The sequence below is a fragment of the Branchiostoma floridae genome, chromosome 9 (genome assembly GCF_000003815.2).
Source record: "Branchiostoma floridae strain S238N-H82 chromosome 9, Bfl_VNyyK, whole genome shotgun sequence".
Lineage (NCBI taxonomy): Eukaryota > Metazoa > Chordata > Leptocardii > Amphioxiformes > Branchiostomatidae > Branchiostoma > Branchiostoma floridae.
The window spans coordinates 16,208,878-16,224,954 of NC_049987.1; the positions used below are offsets into that span (position 1 = coordinate 16,208,878).

General features: G+C 39.4%; 2 protein-coding genes across 2 annotated transcripts in view; one reads left to right on the forward strand and one right to left on the reverse strand.

Moving 5' to 3' along the window:
- Window positions 1-3,733: 3,733 nt before the first annotated feature.
- LOC118423311 lies at window positions 3,734-10,552 on the reverse strand. Its single transcript, XM_035831424.1, has 6 exons — window positions 10,230-10,552; window positions 8,096-8,285; window positions 6,748-6,809; window positions 6,288-6,382; window positions 5,842-5,951; window positions 3,734-4,584 (listed from the first exon to the last, which is right to left on the reverse strand). The coding sequence occupies exons 1-6, from the start codon at window positions 10,529-10,531 to the stop codon at window positions 3,958-3,960; spliced, it is 1,386 nt and encodes a 461-aa protein (XP_035687317.1). The 5' UTR covers window positions 10,532-10,552; the 3' UTR covers window positions 3,734-3,957.
- A 319-nt stretch (window positions 10,553-10,871) lies between these two features.
- The window catches only part of LOC118422215, a 6,741-nt gene continuing 1,535 nt past the window's right edge, over window positions 10,872-16,077 (forward strand). The window contains exons 1-3 of the mRNA XM_035829732.1: window positions 10,872-11,060; window positions 11,858-11,980; window positions 14,036-14,176. Of these exons, the coding sequence (XP_035685625.1) occupies window positions 10,905-11,060; window positions 11,858-11,980; window positions 14,036-14,176 (420 nt within the window). The 5' untranslated portion in view covers window positions 10,872-10,904. The remainder of the gene's footprint in view (window positions 11,061-11,857; window positions 11,981-14,035; window positions 14,177-16,077) is intronic.

A 16,077-nucleotide genomic window follows, 5' to 3' on the forward strand; every position in this document is an offset into this window, starting at 1 on the left:
CAGGTAATTTTAAATGTTAGGTACTTTGTATGCAGAAAAAAGTATTTCGAGCCCTGATATGTAAGTTATAAAAATAGCCAACTGACTGTTATGGTAATGAACTGTCATCATTGTATGATTCTATGAATATTAACATACATTGTATTTGAGCTTCATAACAAAGTTTTCTTAATTTTCAATTGCAAGCTAATAGTATAACAAATCATTAATCAAATCATCATTAATTTGGAATTGACTTATCTGTGGTCAATTTACACTTTATGTAAAACCCACTATTGATTTAGTTTGTTATAGGTACAGGAACAGGTCCGGACCAGTACCTAGACGATTTTACAGGTACAGTACAGACTAGTACAGGTACAGATATTTAGGTCCACAGCCCTACAGGGATTATGACTGTTCTGACACTGCTTCAATATTTCTTCTTACCACATGCAATCATAGAATCAATCAACTTCAGTACATCGTGGTATCATACAAAAGTCAATTTTCCTAGCCTGGGTACCATCCCTATTCTACCAGGGCTCCTTACACTCGCTACCCTAAAAAAGCCCCGGTAGAAAACGGATGGTACCCTGAGGCTAAATTTTCCACCATTTCACAAAAAAGTTTCCAACCATGATGTAAACCGTACAAAGCAGCTGGAAACATGAGGTAAATTGAAAAAAAAAATAACACATTCTAAGTATATGCTAATGTTACAGAATGCCAACATCAATTTCACGGTCAAAGAAGATGTCAAATAACAAAAAAAATTCTATTGTTCTACATTCAATACGCTATATCTGGTCATTTGTCTAACCTTCCTGGGCACTTAGATTTCATAATAAAGTTGGCCAAACTGTTTAGTTGCACGCTCGCATCATTTTTGGGGTTCCCATAGGATGTAATCCATATTTCAACATGGCCTTAGTTCAGTTTCTGGAGGTGGCCTACACCAGCCTTGTATTGAGCAACACCATTAAAAAAATATAAAATAGAAAGATGGAAGCAGTTATTGTGTACTAGTAGCACAATAAGTTACATTTTCAAACTGGTACTAGTAGACTTGTGTGGCACACTACTGTGCTACATTGCTTTGAACCTGAATTTAAGAGTCATTGCACGAGAAAACCAGGCAGAGGCCGGAAGATGGGGGTCGGCCAAATCGGTTCATACTTTGTATGTATGATAGGTATGTGGAACTATTAACAGCCATATACTTAAAACCCTCCAGCTATTTTCCGTTATGGCGTTCTGGGACCCCCCTCAGAGAACCTCAAAAAACCAACAATTTATGGCTGAAAATTACTCAAATTGCGATGGCTATCCTGAAAAATGTACATTAGATACGAACCTACCTTATATATTTTCATATAGCATGGGTCCTTAAGTTTTACAGATCAAAAGTTAAAGATGATACATCGAAGTTAAGAGGGTGTACTAGGGGGTTACCTGAACCACTGAAAGCAGATTTTCATCACTGTAAATTTTGGTGATTTTTAAGGCCCATTATCTGCTATACGCAGTGGCTCTGGTGAATGGTTTTACTGTTGCTAGATAGAGGAACATCTACTTATTCAAAAACAATCGTCATCTATTTGGGCCATACATAACGCGGGCCGTGAGAGGGGGGTCTTTATGGGGACTTTTCGAGTTTGGGGCTATAATAAATCGGGCAATTATATTATAATATGGGGTAAGTCACGGCAAATGTTTGTATAGTTGTTTGTAAACAATGTATAACTGTCAAAAATATTATGATTGATTAGTTATGTTAATTGGGCTCCACATGGGGGATATAAGGATACTGGAAACGGTATTTTGCCGATTTTACACGTTTTAATTATTGCTTTCTTATGTGATTAAGCTGGTACCTTCTGAAATCACTTCGTATATACCTATTTTGTAGTGCGCAACTGAAAAGGCTCTACATGGGGGTTACCAGGACTCCACAAATGTGATACTATTTAATAAACAGGGCACATGGATGCATACCTACTTCAGAAATGTTGAAACAAGACCACAACAAAAGTCAAAATTAATGCTATTTTGGGATGGATACAAGTGCATCGTACTTTTGTTATTAATTACGCAATACAGTACATGTACAGCTATAGACAAAGTGCTGTACACCAATGGCGTGTTAGTATACCTGGTCCTGTTGATTTGTCTATGTGGATGACATGGCCAAATGGCCAAAAAGTTGCATTCATTATGAAATCAGGTGAGTTACTGTAGTCCGAAAGGAGGAACATTGACAAAACACGCAGATTATGATATACCAAACAACAGATTCTGATTTTCGTTCCTTCACATCTTCTTGTTTGTCACTAAAATTGACTTTGGCATTCTAAGACATTGGCATACATTTGTCGATACAGTTGCAGCCTACGGCATATATTTGTTCATTTTGTAGCTGCTTTGTTTGATATACAATATGGTTTAATTTTTTTTCTTAATGTGAAAATGGCCAATAACTGACGTGAACACGGATGTCATCCAAAACAACTTGGCCTATAGTCATTAGTTAAAAGTAAACTCTATGGCAAACCCTTTACACATAGAGCCACATAATAAATCATACGATCGGCAAAAAACAAAAACACACAAGAAATTATACTTAAAAAAAACTTTTAAAATGCATTCTTACAAAAAGAAAAGTTTACTTTTGTTGGACTACTGATACAATAAAGAACTAAGTTAAACCTTATCTGTAATTGCTAACAGATTCTTGTGAGACCTTAAACCTGACATACTCGTATTGCAATTGAGTAAAAAAACTCTTGAAAGCTTTTTTTTACATTTTAATTTTGTACAAATTGCGCAACCAAAACTGAAATGAGAAAAAAGGCAACTTGCACATGTGCATCTGCCAAGGATAGTCTCTAATGCCTGTATAAAAATAACTTTCCTTGTCACGGAGCCTGTAATGCCACTGGGGGAAAGGGTATCGGATGTAGCCATATTCGAGCAGGGATATTTGCGTATTTGTAACAAATGCTAGCGAATGCAAACGGATTCGAGTTGGATACCTAAAATATCCGAAATTTGGATTTTTTGCATCCGGAATGAAAAGACTCAAAAATATCCCAAAATGGGATTTTCCACGGATGCGAAGTCGTTTTTTTAGGGATTTCTTTGGATACCTGGAATGATCGGATCGCAAAGAATCCCCAAACGGTATTTCCCTCGGATGCGAAGTCGTTTTTAAAAGAATTTCTTCGTATACCTGGAATGAACGGGTCCCAAAACGGCCATTGCCACCTATGCGAAGTTGTTTTCATAGGAATTTCTTCGTATATTTGTCATGGTCGGATCCTAAAGAATCCCAATACGGAATTTGCCGCGGATGCGAAGTCGTTTTTATAGGATTTTCCTCGTATATTTGTCATGGTCGGATCCTAAAGAATCCCAATACGGAATTTGCCGCGGATGCGACGTCGTTTTTAGAGGATTTTCCTTGTATATTTGGCATGGTCGGATCCTAAGAAATTCCAATACGGCATTTGCCCCGGATGTGAAGTCGTTTTTTTTAGGAATTCGTCGTATTTTTGGAATAATCGGATCCTAATTAGTTTTGAAAAAACGGCTTTTGTTGCGGATACGAAATCGCGTCTTCGTTTACTTCACACATTCCTGAATATTAACGTTATTCTCACCTATACCTTCACCTCAGTAGGCAGATCCGACATGCCTATTGAGAAAATATTTATACTACTGTATGCCTATAAAATACATAGGAGTGAATGGATGTATGAATGATAAACCTTTATTCAAAACCAAATACTAAGTGATTGAAACTACAGAAAAGAACAAAAAGAGAAAATACAATGTGATTGATGATATGATATACTACTTGTACAATCTAATGTATGTCACAGTATGTCTCTTTGTTACCTACTCTAGCATTGTTGAACCTTTCGTTGTCTATACATTGCCACTGATGCAATTTAACTACATATAACATCATCTCAATCAGCCACTAGCCTCTTCATTCTCCTCATTTTCAAATGGACGTATTCCATCTTCCATTTCATACTCTCCGCCTACTGACCAGTCACTTCCCTCTGACACCTCACTTTCCTCTGAGTCTGACACCTCACTTTCCTCTGACACCTCACTTTCCTCCGATACCTCACTCTCTTCCTGTACCCCACTCACCCCACTCTCTCCCTGAACCCCACTCTCTCCCTGTACATCACTCTCTTCCTGTACCCCACTCACCCCACTCTCTCCCTGAACCCCACTCTCTCCCTGTACATCACTCTCCTCCTGTGCCTCACCCCCCTGCCCAACGTCTAGGTATTCCTTCCCTACAAAGTGTATGTCTGGCACATCTCTTTTACTAGGCTCGGTAGAGCGAATCCTTTTGTATCTAGATTGGGGGTTCTTTCTGATCACGGCTTCCACCCCTGGCTGGCATCTGTCAATGATATCGGTGAGTCGCTTTGCCCGCCAGGATGGACGCCTGACCACCCATGTTTTCTCCTGCTCTTCGTCCGTTTCCTCATCCGACATGAGGTCAGGCTTGGCGTCGCTCAGGTACTTCAGGGATGCTGGACTCAGGATGTCCTGGCCGACCTTGACCCTGAGCTCCTTCATCTAAAAAAACAGAACAAATATGGTTTAGAACATTGGCATCAGAGTCATAGGCTTGGAATTGTGATAACCACAAAGTCCATCCAATCTGAGGACTATTATCAAATAATTAGCTAGAGAAAATCTAACATTATGTTAACATTATGAGTAACAAAAATACTTTGGGGGAATATATTATCTTACGTGTTAGCAATTCTGTTTCAAAGAATGAAGTCTCTAAGTGTAATAAATCGTTAGTTAGGAGTGGGGCTGGGTACTGGTTTGGCCAGACCGTTTTTTACCAGAACCGATTCGCAAGTTAAAAAATTTCAAGAAATCTATTGTATTTAGACAATGTCACATCCCACTATTACTTTGGCCATGGAATTGGAAAATACCCATGAAACAAAGATGATTAGCCTACAATATATCAATATTCAATTCATTGTGTCGGTTCTAATTAAGTGAACAATAAAAATGCGCTACGAAAAAAAAACACATCAAATTTGCAAGACACAAGGTTGGTTCGTGCTATTGTGGAAAGTTCCTCAACAATCCTCGTAAAATTTCACTCATAACGAAAAATCAGTGCTCAGAAAAAATAAGCCTGGGGGCAAACAACATTTCTTCTTTCTTGTGCATGTGTATTCAATCCATATTTCCGAGTTTGAGGCATATCTATGTCGTATTCAAAAAAAGAAACTTCAGCGACCAACGAAAACAACAACAACAAGCAGTTATATGCATAGTGGATGAATTGCATGGTTGCTACAAGGCGTTGTTTGGAGTTTTCGTGTGAAGTGATTGGCTAACATTGTTATATTCTTGTGTGGTTTGGTGAGAAACCACGAGACTTGTCCGGCGATTCAAGATGGAGTTGTTGTTTTAATACGTCCGGCACAAAACCTTCTTTCTTTGGGCCACATTTCTGCCACTTAAACTCAGCCAAATGGATTGTATACATGCTCACAAGAAGGAAAGAAATATTGTATGCCCCATGGTTAATTATTCTGTTCACTGATTCTTGATTTAGATTGAAAATTTACGAAGATGATTGAGAAATTTTCCACTCGAGCTAAGTATGTACCAACCTCAGCCTCTGTGTATATTGACGGACAGGACCAGGTCCAGACCTGAAGTCAGAACCAAAACCTCTGGCCTGAACTGGACTTGAACCCGATCAAGCAAAAGGGTATCCACCCCTAGTCAGTAGTTAAGAATATTAAGATAACGCTTTTCCAGCTACATTATTCAATGATGGAGAGAGACGAAAATCCTTACCCTAGTCCGTCTGTTGACCCGCTTGGTCTTGTCTTGTTCTTCCGCAGACGTCCCATCCCTCTCACTCTTCTCTGCCCGCCGTATGTTGTACTGTATGTTCCTGCATGCCCCTAAAAAGAGAGTATGAATTATAATCCATGATCACATAGGAATATTCTAGTATGCATATTTTCATTCACCAATTTTCCATTTGTCTCTTGATATACATGTGTTTAGTCTTACACTGCATTATACTTCTTCAGCAGCTTTAAAACATGTCAAATATGCTTGTAAGACAACCAAGGAAGCATGTTCGAAGGAAGTGGAATGAATTAACCTAAATCAAGTGCTGAACATAAGGCAGTTTTTCTTTTTATCTGTGAAGATTCTGATTAACTGGTTTTACCAGACTGCGCCAGACTTACTATTAGGAAACTAACTTTTGACAGACAACACCTGTGACTTACTTCTTATGGCTCTGTCGGGGTATGGGACATCACCATCCTTGATGGCCTGAGTGATGCGCCTGGTCACCTCCTGGTTGTGTTGGCCTTCCATGAACCTTTAAAAATAAAGTGTATGTTAATCCTAAAAGCATCATAGAAGTCTTTGGCATAAGGTATGGCCAGTAATGGATCATCATTCAATGCATATCCCTGCGGTGAACACCCACCGTGGTAGACCTACTTTGAACGTGTGCATTTTTTTCAAATCTTTTCATTACTGATATCTTGTTGAAATCCATATACATGCAAGCTTATTTTAATTACAGTGTTGTGTCTGAGACACCTTTTTCACATGCTATTTGGAAGATCACAGCAATAATTTGTAATTCATAACCTTTCATAGCTAGTATGTCAAAGATTCTCTGTAAACAAGCATGACATTTTTGCAATGCAATGAAGTGTAATATCATATTTTACTTACTTTTGATCCCCACGGTAGGTCATGTCCTCCCCCAGTGCCTTGTAGATTCGCTTTGCCTCACGCTGCAAAGATCCAATGAAACAAATTTAAGTCTTGCTATCACATTTCATACATACATGTTATCTTTCCAGCTTTAAAAGGCAAAGGCAATAAATAAAATTCCCTGAAATTACATTCATCCATCATAATATTGCTTGATATAATGATAATAATAATGATAATAATAACATATACATCTGCATAAAAACACCTTTCTGATGTTATTGAACATCGAACCATCCCATCAAAAATCAAAGTTCTTGGTCCCTCTCATGCCACCAGGTATCAAGATTAAACAGTGACTTAAGTTAATGGCTCATAATGTCATTAAGGTCATGAACTCCTTTCAGCGATGAAGGACAGTTTTTGGAATTGGAGGTCAAACTCTGTGTGCTTCACCTCGTGATGAAGATGAATGTCGCAGTGAACATGGCAGCCGAGCTGGAACTTTTGAACTTTTCAATAGCCCAGGTAAACAAATAAATTTAAAGGTGGCAAAATGGACAGCAAACATCATTCACAAAGATTTCAAAAAATTGTGGAAAGATTGACATAACAGGTGACTATCACCTTTTCAAGATGTCAACTCCGAACATTAATAAAGGACTGCGAAAGTTTCTGCATTTTTGGTACATCCCTAATCTAAGCTTGGTACTCATTTCCCCTTAGTGAAGTGAAGTGAAGAAAGTCGTGTTAAGTGCCTTTCCCAAGGGCACAAGGTTGTTGACATAGCAGGATCCGAACCTGGGACCACTTGGTCCTGAGCCAAACATTCTACTACAAACCTACCATTATATTGTCTTTGATTGTATATAATCAGGATGAGAAATTGAACAATGTTTTTCACAAGCTGTAGTGACAGGTTCCAAGTAGGCTGCCATGTTCAATGTGACATCGTGAGAGCGTATAGTCACCATTTTTTTTTAATTACACCAATCTAATAACCTAGTGGGAAGATTCAAGAGCTGGAGGTATAATTTTGGATGGCTCAATAACATCAGAAATGTTTGTATTCCACATTGTATGTTCACTGAAAGACACTATTCTAATGTCACAGATACTAAGAAACTGTTGTAGTTTGGTGTAATATGCCTTTTAAATCTTAAATGATACCAGATTTAAAAGCTGACATTTTGAGGTTTTACTACAGATAAAACATTTGCCAAATACTAATCAGTTCAGGGACTGATTGGGCCTCCTCTCGGAGAGGCGTGACCTGAGTGAAAGGGTACAAAGAATACTTGACAAGAAGTACAAGTGTGTGTGAAGTATGAACAATGTAATAGATTTGACAAGCGAGCAAACTTACTACCAGTTCTTTAGAGGGTTTGGGGGTTCTGGGAGAAGGAGGGACGACTCGAGGGTGAGTCTGGTTCTGGTTCTGGTTCTGCTGAGTGAGCATATCCATTAGCTGTCTGGTACTCTCCCTGTTCTCCTCCTGACTGTCCTGGACATTTTTGGAGAGTGTCCTGACCTCTTTAGTTACCTGATGTAGAATCCTGGAAAACAGGCAGAGATCAACATAAAGATTGCATAGTCAGTCATACCATAGGCAATTAATATAGACAGAAGATAGGCATACAGGGCTCTAGCCAGCTAAAAATTTATATCGGTCAGCCAGTTAATTCCTATTGTTTCGCAAACCGCGAAAAATTAACTGTTGATACTACAAAGTTTTTGAGAGAAAATAAGATGCCACGCGGACGTTTTGTAATCTAACTTTTATATGAACAACTTTTAAAGTCGAAACATGCGGGTCGTGTGCACGGGGAATCCCCGCGACCCCCAACAGTGCTCTTGGCAGTGCGACGGAATGAATTCATTCATAGAAGAAATGTAGGACATAAAAACAATAAGTATAACTTTGCTTTCGTTCTGATATGAGTTTTGAGGCCATAAAATCTCCTGAGTGGCACAAATCTAGAAGATAAGCAACACTCGAAACTTGGCAGCAACAAACTCAACGGTTCAAACCGGATTTGAACCGGACAATTACGTCTTAATACTGGCGACAAGGAAATCCTCCTTACATTGTAAGAAAAATCTAACTACTAGTACAAGTAATGTTTAGATCCGATGAAAGTTAATAGAATGCACTATTCCAGGGTTTGGAAGGACTGAACTGTGGTAGTAAATGTGACATTGATAAAATAGTCACTTTCTTTCCTCAAACAACCTCTGCTTGGGGTATGATGTATGCCCCAGGCACAGATGGGGAAGGCCTGACTTTACTGGCTATCTAGATCTAGTCCATTTCATGAATTTAAACTTTGACTTGAACTTTCAATTACATTTTATCAGAATTTTGACCACTTAATTGAGGGGCATCGCTTTGCTGACCAGTTTATGAAAAACTCTGGCATTGACCTTGAGGGTCAAGCAGTTTGTCACAGTTTTTTTATCATTCAGCCAAGTGGACTGACTTGGCTACATGGATTTTTGAACCCAGGCATTTTTCAACTGTCACACTCATAAGGGTTACTGTAGTTTGTTATGTTTCGTGTGTGAAGAGGTGAAGGTTGTTTACCAGAAGATGCCTGGCGGAAATATCTTTTATCTATTACTTGAGAAGTCGAGAGATCTCTAAACAACCTTACAGGAGAAAAATGAATGTATGTTTTGTGTGTTTTGTTGTCTTTTCAATCACACTTTTACATTCTGTCGGTGGTCGCAGCGTGTGGTATTTTACTTTGAAAGGAATGCACCGGAACGCGCGGGGGGGTGGGGGAGGAGAGGAGATGGCGCCCATAAACCCCCTAGTGTTTTACATATGGGGACAACACCAGAGCTATACCGACAAAGAAGGTTACGGCCACACATGTCTTTTGTCCTTTTGAAACAAGAAAACTGTTATGCAAATTTTGTTTCGACTATTGTTTCGACTTTTGACAATTCACCTCGATGCCTGGTACCAGTGGTGTAACGTTACACACAGAGCAGTCATTGTTGGATCAATTATCACCGGGTCTGCTCACCGCTTCACACCCTTTGTCTAGAACGTTTAGCAGGCAAACTTGATCAAAGGCAAGTTTGCAAAATAAAACAAACAATTCAATATTCATTTCATTCTGTTCGGCACGACTTGTGAAATAATTCATGCTTCTAAGGGTGAAAATACCAGAGTAGGGTTTTGAATAACCATCCACATGACGAGACTGAACAAATACATAATTCTTGTGAATTGGATCGGGTGAAAATGCATAAAAGTGTAAATTTCGAGAAACAGCGCTTAGAACAAATTGAAGAAAGATGAAGAAAAAAACATGCACAAAAATATCTAACGTTACTCCCGACCGTAGTCTGAATGGCCTGATGCGTTTGTATAATCCACCTCCAAAGTTTTTCAATTATGATACATTTCAAGTTTAACAGTTCAAAAATCAAAGAAGAAAAAAAAAGTAATCTGACACCGCTACTAAAAATACTATAACGTTATAACTTACTTCCACATGTCGTCAATGGTCGGTTTACGGCCATGGTTGTCGTTCGGCTGGTCCCGCGGGCTTCTGCTGTTTCCAGGTAGCCTCGCCCCGTTCCCGATGCCTCTCCCCGCCCCGACCCCAGCGCCACGGCCCGGCGGTGTGTTGTCGGTCGGCTGGTCCCGCGGGCTTCTGCTGTTTCCATCCAGACCGTGCCGGTCTGATGGCGTCGTTCGTGCCATCTCCGCCCCGTTCAGAGCCGGAGCGCGCGGAGACTTGTTCAGTGCGCCTTTACCTTTGCGGCCACTTTTCTTGGACTTTGGCATTGCTGAGTTGGTCTGTTATGAACCACAAGAACCTGAAATTCTGGAGAAATGCAGTCGGGAGATCACGGCCGAGTGGTGACTCTGCAGGCTCGCCTCTGCAATGATTATTTTCCCAGGGAATTGGACCAGACCCCTGGGGCTTAGTGTTGCAGTATTCGAGTAGAGCAGAGTTCTGATTGGTCATCGGAAAGATGACAGCAGAGCAGATGTGAATCAAAGTAGTTTACCGACAGTTCTTGTACATGTGCTAAATAGTTGGAATCCACCGGGCCATTCAAATTGATATTTGCTGTGAAATGTCACAGGGCTTAGAGCGTAGTCTGTCTAGTCAGTTCTTGTCCAGTGGTTCGTGTGGTTGTGGAGGTTTATAGACATGCCCAGGCGAAAGGGACAAACTGGAAGCGAGTACGACAGAAATCGTTGGTGCGCGCATTGTAGCGACCTCATCCCAAAATCGACATACTACGACCATGTCAGAAGGTACGGGGATGATGCCTGTGGGAACGGCGATCAGCCTTGCACAAAGAGGGTAAGTACCTTGGCTGAAAACACTCTCTTTATTTTCTTTACAAAATTAGACTGCCACATAGATAACAGTTAATACAGCTGCGTGAGTATTGTCTAAATGATTGTGAAACATCTCCTCGCTAGACCTCCTCTCCCTAATCTCCAAGCAGATCCTACGGTGCCATAAGATAGTATCAAAGCTGGCCAAGGAGTGTAGCCGGCCAAAGGAAGTCAAACGGTGGGTTTGATACTAATATTACGCCACAGTAGGTCTGCTTGGAGATTAGACCCCCCCCCCCCCCCAACCGGACTAATACCCCATAGACTCGAGATTTCTTAGCCGGAACTAGCAGAAGGACCATCTTGTGTCCAGGCTTCGAGGATCACTGGACAAATACTAGCATAAATTGGACAAATAGAAAGAATAGTTTGATAGAGGAGCCGGCCAGCCAGAAAGGATTACTAGTATGTATGCGAGGACGCATGCATTTATTGCCTGCATATGCAAATAATAATCAATAGGCTTTAAAATCCTTGGACTTACCAAGTGCTCTTATAATTTGGGGATGGATTTGCTTTGATTTTATAGTATGAATTTAATGGAATTTTTTCCATTTAACAGTTGACAATCTCACAATGATGATGATGATGGTAATAAATCTCACAGTACATCAGTATGGAGCTGCAGAAATATGTATTGATGCTGTATTGATATGTTATACTTAGTAATGGGCAGAAGTCAAATACTTGAAATGTACTGGTCATGCTGTATGTAATATAAATGTATGTGACATTGTGTGTCTTCTCCTTTCTTTACAGCAAAAGTTAGCTGGAGCAACAGTTGAAGTATCTCAGGACTTGATGTCAGGTGACCCCAGCCTATCCTCAGAGTCAGATGTGGATGACACAAGCACCCCCCAAGTGATGTCAGAACTGAGAAAGGTAATTTTGATCTCCTTTAGACCCCATTCACACTAACAACGAGTGGATTAAACAACAATCTGGGTTAAAATTTGCAATCCGATTGAAAAAAATGCCTTCACACTAATTTTTAGACAGTCTTAAATTATCAATTGCCAACACTCCAAGCCATTTCTGCTCCTCTTGTTGTGGCTTAATTGGAAATTTACATTAAAATCATATCTTCCTGAAAGGGAGGTCACATGATGGTGATCTCATGGTCACCTCCAGTTGCTTTGTCTAGTGTTTGTGAATTTTTTTTTAGATATTTGATATTAGCACTAGGTGTTCTATGAAGGCAGCCAACCCTATAAATTTGACCACTGGGTGCAAAATTTTTTTCTTGATTCTCACCGACTGCTTTGCTTCTTGCCGCGAGTAGCTCATTCCCGGCATATTCAAATCTTAGCATAGACCTGTGCAATACCTTTGGCTTGTATCAATTTGGTTTTAAACTTTGCCAGACCTTCTTCAAAGTGCGCATGGCATCTTTTACACTAAACTTGCATAGACACCATTGTCATTCATGCATAATTTATCACCCCTGTGTGCTTCTGCCCTACCTAATGTCTCCTTCTTTTATTCTCAACTGCTGTGAAATGCCCTATTATCTTTGCGAATCTACCCTTGCAAGGTGAAACTTGCCCCTATCTGTGAAATAGTTGCCTCTGTTCATTTTGTGGGAAATTTTAAAGATTGTCAACTGTTGTTTCTGCAGTGGTCCCTATTTTGCATCCAAATTTGTTATGTCGTATTCTATTGTCCTTTCCCAAATCTGTTGGTTTAGGCAACAGGTGACAACTTTGTTAGGCCTAGGAAAAAAAATGTTGTGTTTCCTCAAGGAGCTTTTATCAAAAGCTCCTTGGTTTCCTGTTTCAGTCCTGAAAAAATTAGGGTCGGTAGGTAGGGATTATCTTTTTTTTTTCTTGTATTTTTTTTTAGGCTGGCCAAAATTCTAGTGATACATATTTACAATACAGTTGAACAAAGTAAACTGAAATGTATGATGACACTTGTCTTTTCATGTCAAACTTTAATTTTGTGCATGATAGATACATTTATCCTTCATTAGATGGCACTTGTCTTTCAATGTCAAACTTTAATTTTGTGCATGATAGATACATTTATCCTTCATTAGATGGGACAAGCAGTGTTTTACTTCAATAGGAAGCAGGCCAAATAAAAATTCTAACTGGAAGCTATGTGACTCCACTGCCCACCCAAAAAAAAGTCTAGGGTCGGCAGTTTTTTTTAGGGTAGGTAGGGAAACAGGAAACACAACATTTTTTTTCCTAGGCCTTACGTTTCCAAAATTGACTAGCTCCCGACAGCAGACTTCCACTCCCTCTATCCCTTCCTTGATAATTTTGAATAAGCGCTCATCCCCTCAAAATAAGAAAGAGGGCGATATAAGAAATAACCTGGGTGTGCTAAAGAATTTGTAAATTACTAACAGTGCATCTAAAGCAGTGGAAGACGAAACAGATTTTATTTCCAAGTGTTCTTTTAACCTCACTGAAAGAACCACATTGTTTAAAGAAATCACAATTATATTCCCCAGCTTCCCTACATTTACGGACAAACAAAAAGCAACTTTCCTCTTAAAATTAATCAGATCCTATGGTAGCACAAGATAGCATAAAAAGCTGGCAGACGAGTGAAGCCGGCTTAGGAGTATGTTTTGCTACATGGCAAATGTACACCTCTTATTAGCTGACTACACTAGTTGGCCAGTTTGGTACTATCTTATGCCATTGTAGGATCTGCTGGGAGATTACTTAAAATCACAAAACCCACAAATTATAGAAAAAGTGTGACTTGTCTTCCTTAAAAAAAGACATCAAACCCAACCTATCTTGATCAACACTTTAGCATTCCAGTAGTCCCTTTGTATACTAAGTATTTATCAAAGTCCATTGTTACATTCATATTCCCTTTATAGTATATGATCTTGTTTGTACCATGTTCTTGCACTGATTAGCCTATGGGCATGAACTTGCAACTAAACTTTCAATGCGTTTTTTCCTACCACTGTAGCAGTCACACCTTCCTGATAAAGTGGCGAACTCTGATGCACAAGACTGCAGTACTAGTAGTCAACAGGACATGGAAACAGAGGACAATGGACAAGCAACAGAGGGGTCTTCTGGGAACTCTGACTCTGAGTCAGACTGTGAGGTAATTCCAATATCAGCTTGTCTGATTTTGTTTAGAACATCTAATTCTAAGTTACGCATTTGTGAGAAGGGGGAGGTTGTCAGAGGGATTTCAAGCGTTTTTTGCCAAGATGCCAGACTGTTTTCAGGGCTCACACAGACAGCCCAGGCTTTAGAGCCCATATGATCCCCAGAATGGATTTTAGATTAGAAGTGTCACTAGTTGATGACCCCTGTTTCACTGAATGTCCATTTTGTTATTGTTTACCATTCAGTATCATTATCATCATTGTACTTCATTCATGTATCTTTGCAATTAGCCTTCGGGTATCGATGATTTTGCAATAAAGAATATTATTTTTACCTATATAGTCAGTGTAACACAAACTCTGCTGTCCGGGGCTGTAACTGGCCCCTCCACGCGGAGGCTGGCAGTTGTGGGCAGGCTGCTATAAGCGAGATTAAATCAGGCTAATTTTTACCCCAGACTCAGAATTCAGGTTGGCTGCCAACTCTTGTGGGGGGAGGATAGTAACTATCATAATTCTACTATCATAATTCCACCAAGTGCCATAATACCGTCACCTCAAAAAACGTTAGTATAGAGGTCTTCCCAAGATTGTCTTGAACACTAAATGTTAAATATCCTAAATATAATACAATTCAAATATTTAGGTGTTGAAGACAATCTTGAGAAGGCCTCTATAACAACGTTTTTTTGAGGTGGCGGTATAATGGCACCTGGTGGAATTATGCAAATGTATGTTACCTACAGTCAGTATTTTGAAGCTCACCCTATCTAGGTGGGGGATCATAGCACCTTGTATAATCTGTAGACTCAGGCTGCTCAATTTCAGTAGAACTATACGGTATTAGCCAGAGATGATCTGTCAAGATTTCCATGGAAGAGAAAAATGGATGGTGTCACAGAATTAAATTTCATTGAATCTAGTTAACCCTCCAGTACTAGTGTTAACTCTGAACGTCATATCAGAATCTGGGATGTGGAGACTTTTTTAAAGTGGATAAAGAAATTCTGATCCAAATTAAAATGTTTAACTCAATAACTGTAACTAACTTTGTTTTATTTTTTTGGGGGTGTGATCAAAGGGGTCTAACTTCTAACATGGTAAGGACATGAAGAGTAGAGGTTTTCCAGAAAACAAGAACACAGATCTTCTGATAAATGTAGTAGCATAAAAAAAAATATAACTGCAATGCATTTATCATAACTGCCCTGAGTGTATCTTGGAATGTTCAAATCTGCAGGAAGGATATCTTTTCTTTGACAGATAAAGAAATACTAGATTACTGAATTAAAGAACTGTCATAATGAGTTGACTGACAAAATTGATTTGTCTGCCTCGATACAAGGCTGGAAATACTTGTATCAATGTATGTAACGTTATACACTTTTGTGTTCCCCAAATTTGAGCTGTGCACCTAATCTTCGAGATATTGTGTAAAATGTATAATGTTATATGTATGTAGGGCCATGTATGGTAAAGGTACCATTGATTTGTACGCTAGTGTACAGCATGCTGTTGACATTTAGATTTGTCAGAAAAAATGCTAAAATCTTTGTTGTAATACCGAGTTTGAAATTACTCAAGTTGTATTCCAGCTTTTCAGGTGATGTTTTACTTTTGTGCAACCAGAATGTTTCTGAGCACCTAAAAAATTTTACAACTCAAACTTCTGACTGTCTAGAATTTGAAGTTAAGGCTTCTTTGTATCCCTTTAAGCCTGCCACAGGTATTTTGCAATGCAAAAGGTGCTAATTTCTACTGGCTGAGCTTAGGAGACGAGAAGAAGTTAGATCAAACAACTGAACTGATACTAGTGATTGACAAGTCTGCCACACAGGCAGGTGTGGAAATTAGCACAAATAATTTTCAAAGAAAGATACAAGGAATGTAAGTT